Source organism: Octopus bimaculoides, chromosome 11 (genome assembly GCF_001194135.2).
Source record: "Octopus bimaculoides isolate UCB-OBI-ISO-001 chromosome 11, ASM119413v2, whole genome shotgun sequence".
In the NCBI taxonomy this organism is placed as follows: Eukaryota; Metazoa; Mollusca; class Cephalopoda; order Octopoda; family Octopodidae; genus Octopus; species Octopus bimaculoides.
In genome coordinates this window covers 53,446,848-53,458,284 of record NC_068991.1, presented here as the reverse complement: position 1 = coordinate 53,458,284, position 11,437 = coordinate 53,446,848, and the positions used below count along the sequence as shown (strand labels likewise).

The following is an 11,437-nucleotide window of genomic DNA, read 5'->3' as shown; positions in this document are numbered from 1 at the left end:
TATATATACACATATTAAGTGAACGTCTCACACACGATATTTATTGGAAATGGGAGATAACTCCTGCTACACTAGCTCCAAGACAATCAGATCTGTATTGGACACTTGTTTGCCAGGCATGTCAGCAGTTTAACCTCGCTTGCAACTTTTCTTTTATCTTTAATGCGTTTCAGCCCAATAGGATGAAAGGTAAAGTTGACCTCAGCAGGATCTAAACTCGGAATGTAAAAAGCCAGAAGAAATGGCTCTAAGCATTTTGTCCTGTGTGCAAACAATTCTGCCTTATTTATAATTTTTTTTCTACTATAGGCACAAGGCCTGAAATTTTGGGGGAGGTAATTAATCTATTACATTGACCCCACTGCTCAACTGGTGCTTATTCTTATCGACCCTGAAGAGATGAATAGCAAAGTCAACCTCAGGAGAATTTGAACTCAGAATGTAAAGATGGACAGAATGCTGCCTAGCATTTTGTTCGGCATGATAATGATTCTTTCAGCTCACCTTATACATACATATATGTATATATATTAAGAAGAAGGAGGCAGTCAGAATTTTGGATAATCCTTTATTAGCACTTTCGTCCGATACATATATATATAAACAAACAGATGGACAGACAGACTGACAGACAAACAGACAGGTAGGCAAGCAGGCAGATCGGTAGGTTGGTAGGAAGACAGAGAGACAGGCAGACTGACAGATAGATATATATATAGATAAAAGATATATATATATAATTATATATACATATATATATAAATAAAATAAATGCTAATTATTTAATAATAACAAACATGAATCTTTATGTGCAGTAATATTTACCTGAAATTCTGTTATATCTTGGACACACTTCTCTCTTTCTTTCAAATTTCGTAGTGGTGGAACAACATTCAAAAATGTGGTGAGTAAATCTAAGTGTTTGCCAGTGACACTGGAAACTGAAAATATCGGTATTATGCTGGAAGTAAAAATAATTAAGAAATGGTGAATTATTTGACCAACATTTGCCAAACCAAATTTTTTAATTCTTCTTTTTCCAATGGAGAAAGTTAAGGCAAAAATCATTAGAAGGAAATGAGTTACGTAGTGGTGATGAAATCAGAATTTATTTGTCGTGCTGTTGGGCTGTTTGACCTCAAAAATATAATACAAGTGATCAGGTTCTGAAGAAAGCAAGATTATCTCCTCAGATATTTTAAGTTTTATATCAAAGAAGTTCATTGGTAAACTTAGCATTTATTGGTAATAGTTGTTGGTAGTACAAAAAGGCACAAGATATTTGCTAAGACAATGGTATGACATTGTATTATCAGAGAGCAGAAACCTGACTGATGATGCATGAAGCTCCAATGTTCAAAAATGTTTCTTTTATATCTAAATTAGCAAATGATTAAAACAGCAATTCTTAAAATAGCAATGATTAAATTAGCAAATGAAAATTGTTAAATGAATATATTTATCAAAATTAAAGCAAAAGATATAAATATTTTGTTTTAGTGCTTCCAAATTAAACATGGATAATAAACCACAACACTAAATTAGATTCTCTTTTTAGTTAAAATAATGTTTTTTTTAGTTCTGTATTTTAAAAAATGCTCCATGGAGGAGTTTGAAACATGCCATTTGATGAAAGGAAGTGTTGAGTTATAAAAGGGTAAGAATGACCAGTAATGACTAATGCAGAAATCACTCCTCCACTATTTGGCTAATGTCTTTTAATTGAACGTAAATGGCTTAGTGGCTAGGGTATTTGGCTCTCAATCATATAGCTGTGAGTTCCGGGCAGCATGTTGTGTCCTTGAGCAAGACACTTTATTTCACATAGCTTCAGTCCACTCAGCTGGCAAAAATGAGGAGCACCTGTATTTCAAAGGACCAGTCTTGTCACATTCTATGTCACACTGAATCTCCCTGAGAACTACATTAAGGGTAGACATGTTTGTTGAGTGCTCAGTCATTTGCACATTAATTTCATGAGGAAGCTGTTCTGTTGATCAGATCAACTGGAACACTCATCATTGTAACCAAGGAGTGCCAGATTTATTTGTTTTGTTTTTAATGTCTCTAAATACTCAGTTTCACTTTGAGCCTCATTTGCAGTGCTATGTCTTTTATACAGATAGAACACACCAGTCTTTCACATCATTGATCTTTCATTGTTAATGCATCCTGATTCACACAAACACACTATTTTTACTGAACATCACACAGGTTAGTCAAAGTAGAAGTACTTATACTATAGCATAAACGCTGACAAGCATTGCATACAAATTCATGCCTATCAGAATGCAAACAGGCATCAAATGGTGGTGAGGACTGAACATTCATTGCAATTGTTCTTTTTGTGATTAATCCAATAGCAGACAAATGCATTCTGTCAGGCAGTTTACGTATCCAGAGAAAGATGCAACCATCTCTAATTTCTCTGATTTGTCAGTGTGATCAAGGTTGTTTGGCAGATATTTCATAGACACCTCATAATGCCATTGACAACTCTCATCAACAACTTCAAATATTTCAGTTACATATTGTATCTACAGCGAATAGCAAAAGGTTTAGGTACAAGTCTACAATGTTTGGAGAGCTTTTATTGCCCATTCTCTGTGTGAATAAGGAAGGCAGTGATGCCCTGAAAATATTACTTTGCAAATAATAAGCACAGGCATGGATGTGTGGTAAGAAGTTTGCTTCCCAACTGCATGGTTCTGGGTTCAGTCCCACTGCATGGTACCTTGGGCAAGTGTCTTCTATTATAACTTTGTGAGTGGATTTGGAAAACAGAAACTGAAAGGAGCTTGTGGTGTGTATGTGTGTGTGTGTCTTTGTGTCTGCTTGTCCTCCACCACCACTTGACAACCAATGTTGGTGTGTTTACATCCCCGTAATTTAGCAGTTCAGCAAAAGAGACTGATAGAATAAGTACCAGATTTAAAAAAGAAATAAGTACTAGGATCAATTAGTTCAACTAAATTTCAAGGCATTGCCCCAGCATGGCTGCAGTCTAATGACTGAAACAAATAAAAGTGAAAAAAAAGATGAATGCCAGAACCCAAAACATATAAATGGTAGCAGATACTGCCAGTGGCAGCCAGCAAAGGGTTGGAGGAATGCCAACCAGTTAGCTGGCTTAAAGTACCAGATATCAGAGAAAAGTGTTGAGCAACAAGAGAATGTGCAATTTGTTGCTTTTATCAGACAGCAATCAGAAAATTCAACGGTCACAGATATAAGGGTGCTTAAATAAAAACTAAGTTAGGCAGTGAGAAAGAGATCTAGAGTATTTGGTATGTCTGTCAGGAATACAAGTAAATGTGGATACTGATGGTAAACAGTTTGTCTCTACACCAATAGCATTGGTGTGGGAAAAAGTGCAATAGGTCTAAGGAGCTGTGTACAGACATTGAAGCCCACAGGTATCACAACTTGAAAGAGGAGTGAGATGTGAGAGATATCATTAATACTTTAGTAATTAAATTAGCCACGCCCAGTTGAAACATTCTACCTATTTTATGCTCAAACTAACCAGATCTGAGCTCTCACACTTATCCTACAATGTCATTCTGAAAATAAACAATAATATCGTTGAAATCTCAAAGCTATAAAGTAATGCATGATTAATTCAAAACTATGTGAACAAATAAGCTTTACATTTGATAGAGTAATCTGAATGCTAAGGGGTTAAAGCAGTACTGTGTGGTTTGTTAATATGTGTTATGGTACCTAAGGTGGCAAGCTGGCAGAATTGTTAGCATGCCAAGTAAAATGCTTAGCAGAATTTCATCAGACTTTACATTCTGGGTTCAAATTCTGCCAAGATCAACTTTGCCTTTCATCCTTTCAGAGTTAGTAAAATAAGTACCAGTTGAATACTGGGGTCAATGTATTTAACTTAACCCCTCCCCTGAAATTGCTGGCCTTGTGCCAAAATTTGAAACCAATATGTGTCATGGTACCTACCTTTGAGAATCAAAATTAGTTGCAGCAGTAATGGCATCATCTTCACTGCTCACTCGGAATGGTACTTTGTTACAGCTGGGAGATTTGAGGATTTTTTCCAGTTGTTGAATGGTTTTTTCAATAAGAGATTCGGGACACATATCAATCTTACTGACCACTACAAAAACTGGTACATCAAGGGCACGGGCAAAACCCAAATGTTCTTTGGTTGTACCAGCTGAAATTATAAGAAAATATAGCAAAACACATCAATATCATCATCATCATCATCATCGTTATTATCATCATTATTGACATGACCATCATCATCATAATTACTATCATCACTGACATCATCATCATCATCATCATCATCATCAACATTATCATCATCATCATCACTATACTCCATTCATTCTTGTACAATATTTATATCATTAGACCCTAACATGAAACCTACAAAAAAATCCCAAGAATATGTTCTATAGAACATTGAATTAGAATTATTGTTAGGGTGAATGGTTTACTATTTTTAATTATGATATTCTATGAATTTTTCTTGCAGCTGAAGGAATGCTGGTTTTAGTCTTATGTGGCTTCAAATATAATTCTTGCAGGAGAATCAATACTTTAAAATAGAAATATTTATATTGTCCAGTATTTCAATTGCTTTTTGATGAAACGGTTTTGTGATGAAGATGTATCTCTTGAGAAGCTGTTGACTTAGTTAAGAAACCAAATGTTTGTGCCACAAAGCTTGAGTCTAGTAAGTTAACCCTTTAGCATTTAAACCAACCATAACAGGCCCAAATATTCTGTTTTAAGTTAAAACTGGCCAGATCCAGCCTCTCACACCAACCCTACAATGTCAGTCTAAAACCAGACACAATCACATTCTCAAAATCTCAAAGCTATGAGATAATGCATGATTAATTCAAAAGAATGCGAATAAATAGGCATTATATTTGACAGAATAATCTGAATGCTAAAGGGTTAAACTGAACACCATGGATAACTGAATACCCAGCCATTAGGATGCACAAGATTGCTGGATTCCAGTTGGCCGTGAAGTTGAAATATGCTAAGAATGAGATCCATTTATGGAATGTGGCACTGAGCTGTCAGAACTGTCGACAAAACCTGAAATTTAGAGGGAAGAATTTTTCACCAAAAGATCAATATATCTTTGTCTTTCCAACATGAATGCAGCAAGATATCAACAGAGTTTAGTATTAGATCTATGAGATAAGACAAAGTACTTCATTGAAATTTACTTTGTTACATAGACCTTAAAGAATAAATTTCTAAGGATAAAAATTGACTGGACACATGAAAAAAACAAAACAAAAAACAAAGTAATTCAGAAAGAGTACAAAATATATTGGTACTGCCATTTTAGTACTACTGATTTGGGTATTGCTAATTTAATGTTGATTTATTTCACATCAAACATTTTAACATCTCTCTCTCTCTCTCTCTCTCTCTCTCTCTATCTATCTATCTATCTATCTGTCACATTTTCTCTCATTACTTCTCTTTCTTTCTCACTATCTCTCTCATTACATCTCTTCTTTTCTCACTATATCTCTCTCTTTCTCTTTCTATGTGTGAGCATATATATTTCTTTACTGCCCACAAGGGGCTAAACATAGAGGGGACAAACAAGGATAGACAAAGGGATTAAGTTGATTACATCGACCCCAGTGTGCAACTGGTACTTAATTTATCGACCCCGAAAGGATGAAAGGCAAAGTCGACCTCAGCAGAATTTGAATTCAGAACATAGCGGCAGACGAAATACCACTAAGCATTTCACCCGGCATGCTAACGTTTCTGCCAGCTCACTGATGTTTATATGTATGTGTAATGTGTGTGTATGTGTGTGTGTGTGTCTCTCTCTTTCTCTCCCACACAGTCACCCTGGCTGTAACATGTATACTTATACGCATGTGTGATGGGATGTACGTGTTTGCCGCCAAGGGGCCATAAAATACAGTCTCCAAAACAAATTTAATGTCCTGCCAGCTGTGCCAAATAATCAGCTTCCTGCACACAATGTCACATTCCAGTTAAGAAAAAATGTAAACAAAAAAAAAATTAATTTACCCATTCCAGTATTTGCACTGACCACAAGCATTGCACAGTCAGGACAATAACCAGTTAAACCAAAAATAGTTGTCTTCAAATATTTTTGGTGTCCAGCAAGATCAATCAGAGTAATTAATTTTGTTGAGTTTTCACAGATTTCTTCAACTGTCCTGGCTTCCTTGTAATTAACAACCTGCAAAGAAGACATGCACAAGCTTCCTTCATTTCTTCATTACATGAATTATTTGACTAAAAGCCAAAAATATATCATAAGTAAAAGTAGAGATTAACAGTGAACATGAAAAAAGAAATCCTACATATATATATATTACTAATATTAGTAGAAGTAACAGAGTGACTCAAGGTCTGAGAGTTTCATGCATTGGCACTTACAAAAAATGTAGACCTATATATATATATAACAAAACAGAAAATTTGAAATTTTTTGGTATTGTTTATTCACCATTACAAATGTTTCATTTACTGATAGGAATTACAAAGTTTTACATGTTAGATAGACATGAAAAGAATTTCATATTCGAAAGTCTTCAGAGAGAGAAATTAAATAATACAAATTTTATGTCTGGATGAAACGTTTATAATTTATTAGAAGCCATTTAAGTTGATACAAACAATATTTGAATAATTTGATTAATTAAAAAAGTAATTATAATTACCTGGCCCATATTATTGAATCCCAGGATGTCATGACTGATGCTTGAAGTGCGACCAGATTGAATTTCATGTAAATGCCTGAATAAATTTAATCGAGCACGTCCTTGACCATTGTCGAGTTCTCCTTGAGTTAGGACTCCAAGTAATGTACTTTTGCCAGCATCAACATTACCAAGAACTGCGAGGCGTAAGTCAATAAACTGCACAATAAAAAATAGATTAATATTCTTAACATTATAGGCACAGGCATGGCTGTGTGATAAAAAACTTGCTTCCCAATCACATAGTCTCTCATCACCTGGCACAAAATCATCTCCTTCAATACTACTCCCCACTTTCAGCTGAGGCTAGGTTTTGTCTTGAATGTTACTTGATGACCTCACTAAAGTTAGTGCCACAGAAAAAGTGCTCAATGTACAGTAAAGCGGTTGGCATTAGGAAGAGCATCTAGCTGTAGAAATCATGTCAAAACAGAAAATGGAGCCTGGTACAGCCTTTTGGTTCACCAACTCCTATCCAACTTGGAAAACAAATGTTAAATAGTAATGATGATAATGGTGTCATAATCTATTATAAAAATAATGAGACAACTTCTACTCAGCCTCTCAATATACTGGAAATAGCAGCTAAATCTGCTTCCTATTAAACACAAACATATTAAAAATGGAAGAACAGTATAGTTCTTGATATTCAAAATGTGTGGTAGTCACTGAATCACTGCAGCAATACTTTTTATCAGAGGTCAGATCGATGATGACTAAGCATCAACAATAGCAAAGCTAATCTAATTCAGTACAAACACAATTTTATAAGTGTAGATAACATAATCAAATGAATCAGCATATGGGTTTCAAATTTCGATGCAAGGCCAGTAATTTTGAGGAGGGTGTCAAATTCATCAACTCCAGTGTTCAGCTGGTATCTATTTTATTGACCCTGAAAGGATGAAAGGCAAAGTTGACCCTGGCAGTATTTGAACTCAGAACATAAAGACAAAAGAAATGTTGCTAAGCATGGTCATAGCTCTGCCAGCTTACTGCCTTAAATCAGCTGTAGTATTTTGAGAATCGAACACAGACACACTGAACTAAATAGCACAAAGCAACTAGACTAACTTAAGCTAATCACTCCCTTTGGAGCATAGGCCATCAACAACATTTTTTCCCACTATTCTCAAGTCTGGGCTGTCTTTTCTGCTCACAGGTTTGTGTTGGTTTTGAATTATCATTGGCGCTTCTGTAACTATGCTTTTTCTAGTTACCTGCTCTGATCAAACTGTCCAACCCATGCCAGCATGAAAACAGATGTTAAATGATGATAATGATGATGACAATGGTGATGATGGTGATGACAATGATGATGATGATGATGACAATGATGATGTTGGCCCTATGGAAACCCACTTTTACCCCTGGGAAGAGTTGATCCATATTAGTCTGGCCTCTATTCTTTCACCTATCTAGCATGGGAGGCCCTACCAGGTGCTTGCTCTCTGCTGGCATAGCTCTCAGGGTCACAAGCCACCACATCACAACAAAGACTGTACATCATAGTGAAACTAGACCAGGTTTTCTCAATCATTATTTTATCTATGAACCCCTTTGATAACTATTTTATTCGGATGAACCCCCATAGCCATTCAATGTTTAAAAACTAGTTTCATAGAAACTTCTATCAAAATTCCCATTTTGTTATTCATACATTAACTTGTGTAGGTTGAACTATGTAAAACATTTGAGAAAGAAACTTAACTGTTTTTTGCAATACATACCAATACATACATCTAAAGCAAAATTTTTTCAGGGGCCCTTAAAATACTATTGTGGACCCCCAAAAATCTTACATGTACCTTCAGGGGCCATATGGACTACGACTGAGAACCACTAATCTAGATTAACTCATGGCTATCAAATTTATTATTTAACTAATTTACAGCATTAACAAATAGAATATTAAAAAAACACATCTTTTTTAGAAATTTTTGTCTCCTACCTGTTGATCATCAGGAACCTTTCGCACAAGAATCTGTAGAGCTTTTCTGGAATCTGTATCAACAGCTCGTTCTCTCAAGATGGTAATAGTAGCACCAAGTCTAACAAAAGACATTAAAAGACATAATTTCTAAAGAAATAGTTTTACAATATTTTGATACAATAAGAGAAAATATCAGCAGCTGTATAGTTTTAGAATTTAGAGAAAAATTATTCTATTTAAAGGAGAGTTTTAGGAAAATTACTTTGAAAAATATCAATACAGTACACTGTTGTTTTAAATGGATAATAATAGATTCATCATTAACTAGAATTTTTTTTAGGTCTAGAGAGTATATACTTCTTAGAGAAAAAGAAAGAAGAAAGGCGTGTAAAGCAACAGAAGATAGAGTGGCAGGAGGGCAATGGGCCATACATCCCAGGATAAACGGTGTGCTCAACTGTGCTGGCCATTCTCCACAGCTGTACCGCCCTGGCCGTTACCATGGGGTACAGCTGAGCACACCATTAGAAAAGTGAGTAATATTTCATGATGTTAATGCAATAAATTAAATGAAAAAATAAATTACAATGTTGTTTACATTCATAAAAAATTAGAAACTTCATGAGATGTTAAATGGTTTGTTTTTAACGTTTGAACTTGAAGTAGATAAAGCTATAAATAAATAATAGAATTATAAATAGAGGATTAAAAATCCTTTGGCAAGAAAAAGTACATTTTAAATTTTATTAAGAATATTGTTTTTGTATCCTTGGTTGATACTTATGAAGTTCTCCTCCTCCTCCTCATTGCCACCACTATCATTGTCATCATCATCATCATTTAACGTCTGTTTTCCATGCTGGCATGAGATGGACAGTTCAACAGGAGCTGGCAAGGTCAGTAGCCACACCAGATTCTGTAGTCTGTTTTGGCATGGTTTCTATGGCTGGATGTCCTTCCTAACGCCAACCACTTTACAGAGTGTACCAGGTGCTTTTACATGGCATCATCACCATGCTTTTCATGTGGCACCAGTACCTACAGGGTCACCAAGTATCTTGCAAGACATGAATCCCTTAACTAGAAGGGATGGAGTAGTATTGATGGGGTGTGGCTTTGTGCCATTTAAGAGATCTAGAGTATAGAGGGGACAGACATAGATGTCTTGCAGTAGAGTAGATACATAAATAATCTGGAAGCTCTTTTCCAATATTTTTTAACCTAAAAGACAAAGGAGCTGAATAATATCAATTACAATTGTTGCTGATATGATTTTCTTTATACTTTATCACCGTCGTTGTCGTTGTCATCATCATTACTAGACATTTATTGTAGTATGTCTGTGAATGTGTACATTTAAAAGTTAATGCAAAAGAAAATATAGCAACAGATTTTGCTACTAAAAGAGAATAAATTTATGAGATTTTGACATTGACCATTTCTGGAGCCTTGCATATTAAGAAGGATTGATACTTGGTTGGCAGATAGTTGTATAGTTTGATTCGATAAACTGTTTGGGAGATGGCACATCTTGAAAAACAAAAATAAAACTAACTTACTTTTTGGCCATCTTCCTCAAAGTATTAAGAGAAGCTTCAAGTTCTAATTTTGGTAAACCAGCCAAAATTCCACTGTCTTCTACACCTATCTCATATATAGCCTCTCCTTCTCCTTCTTGAAGCCGCCATTTCATTTGCGTCACCAGGTGTTCAAACCTTGAAGGTGATGGATCAACTAATTTCAACTGCAGAATACAATAAAATGAAACATTTTCAATTGATAAAGGAAAACAGTAAAAAAATTTTTGAATAAATGTGGTTTGGAAATTATAGCTTGACCAAAATTAAGATATAACTCTCTTTTACTTGTTTCAGTCATTTGACTACGGCCATGCTGGAGCACCACCTTTAGTCGAGCAAATCAACCCCACGACTTATTCTTTGTAAGCCTAGTACTTATTCTATCGGTCTCTTTTTGCCGAACCACTAAGTTATGGGGACGTAAACACACCAGCATCGGTTGTCAAGCGATGGTGGGGGGACAAACACAGACACACAAACATATACACACACATACATATATATATATATACATATATACGACGGGCTTCTTTCAGTTTCTGTCTACCAAATCCACTTGCAAGGCTTTGGTCGGCCCGAGGCTATAGTAGAAGACACTTGCCCAAGGTGCCACGCAGTGGGACTGAACCCGGAACCATGTGGTTGGTAAGCAAGCTACTTACCACACAGCCACTCCTGTATATTCAGGAATAACTTTGGCCAGTCGAAGGACAGTTGACCATGTGGAATAACATCACTGAAAATGGAATACCAAACACAACATCAGGTGTTTAATTTGCTTTAGCCATCATAAACCAAAACCATGAATGAGCACCAACTTTTTTTGGCTTAAGATAAGGCTGACAAGTTTTTTCTCCAATGGAATTCTGCTTTACACACAGCATATAATCCTTCATAACTTTGTAAAAGATTTTGAAATTTTCAGAAAATTTTTTTTGCAGATTTGTATTCATCATCATCATCATCATCGTTTAACGTCCGCTTTCCATGCTAGCATGGGTTGGACGATTTGACTGAGGACTGGTGAAACCGGATGGCAACACCAGGCTCCAGTCTGATTTGGCAGAGTTTCTACAGCTGGATGCCCTTCCTAACGCCAACCACTCAGAGAGTGTAGTGGGTGCTTTTACGTGTCACCCGCACGAAAACGGCCACGCTCGAAATGGTGTCTTTTATGTGCC

The 11,437-nt window shown here is 35.7% G+C and overlaps 1 protein-coding gene across 2 annotated transcripts in view; it reads right to left on the bottom strand.

The window, feature by feature from the left end:
* Positions 1 to 11,437, bottom strand: part of LOC106874574 (GTP-binding protein 2) — a 34,902-nt gene that overhangs the window by 10,322 nt on the left and 13,143 nt on the right. For both annotated transcript variants that reach the window (XM_014922356.2, XM_052971811.1), the window contains exons 3-8: positions 10,236 to 10,420; positions 8,695 to 8,794; positions 6,705 to 6,902; positions 6,046 to 6,220; positions 3,961 to 4,177; positions 826 to 961 (exon numbers count right to left, since the gene is read on the bottom strand). In XM_014922356.2, the coding sequence (XP_014777842.1) occupies positions 826 to 961; positions 3,961 to 4,177; positions 6,046 to 6,220; positions 6,705 to 6,902; positions 8,695 to 8,794; positions 10,236 to 10,420 (1,011 nt within the window). The remainder of the gene's footprint in view (positions 1 to 825; positions 962 to 3,960; positions 4,178 to 6,045; positions 6,221 to 6,704; positions 6,903 to 8,694; positions 8,795 to 10,235; positions 10,421 to 11,437) is intronic.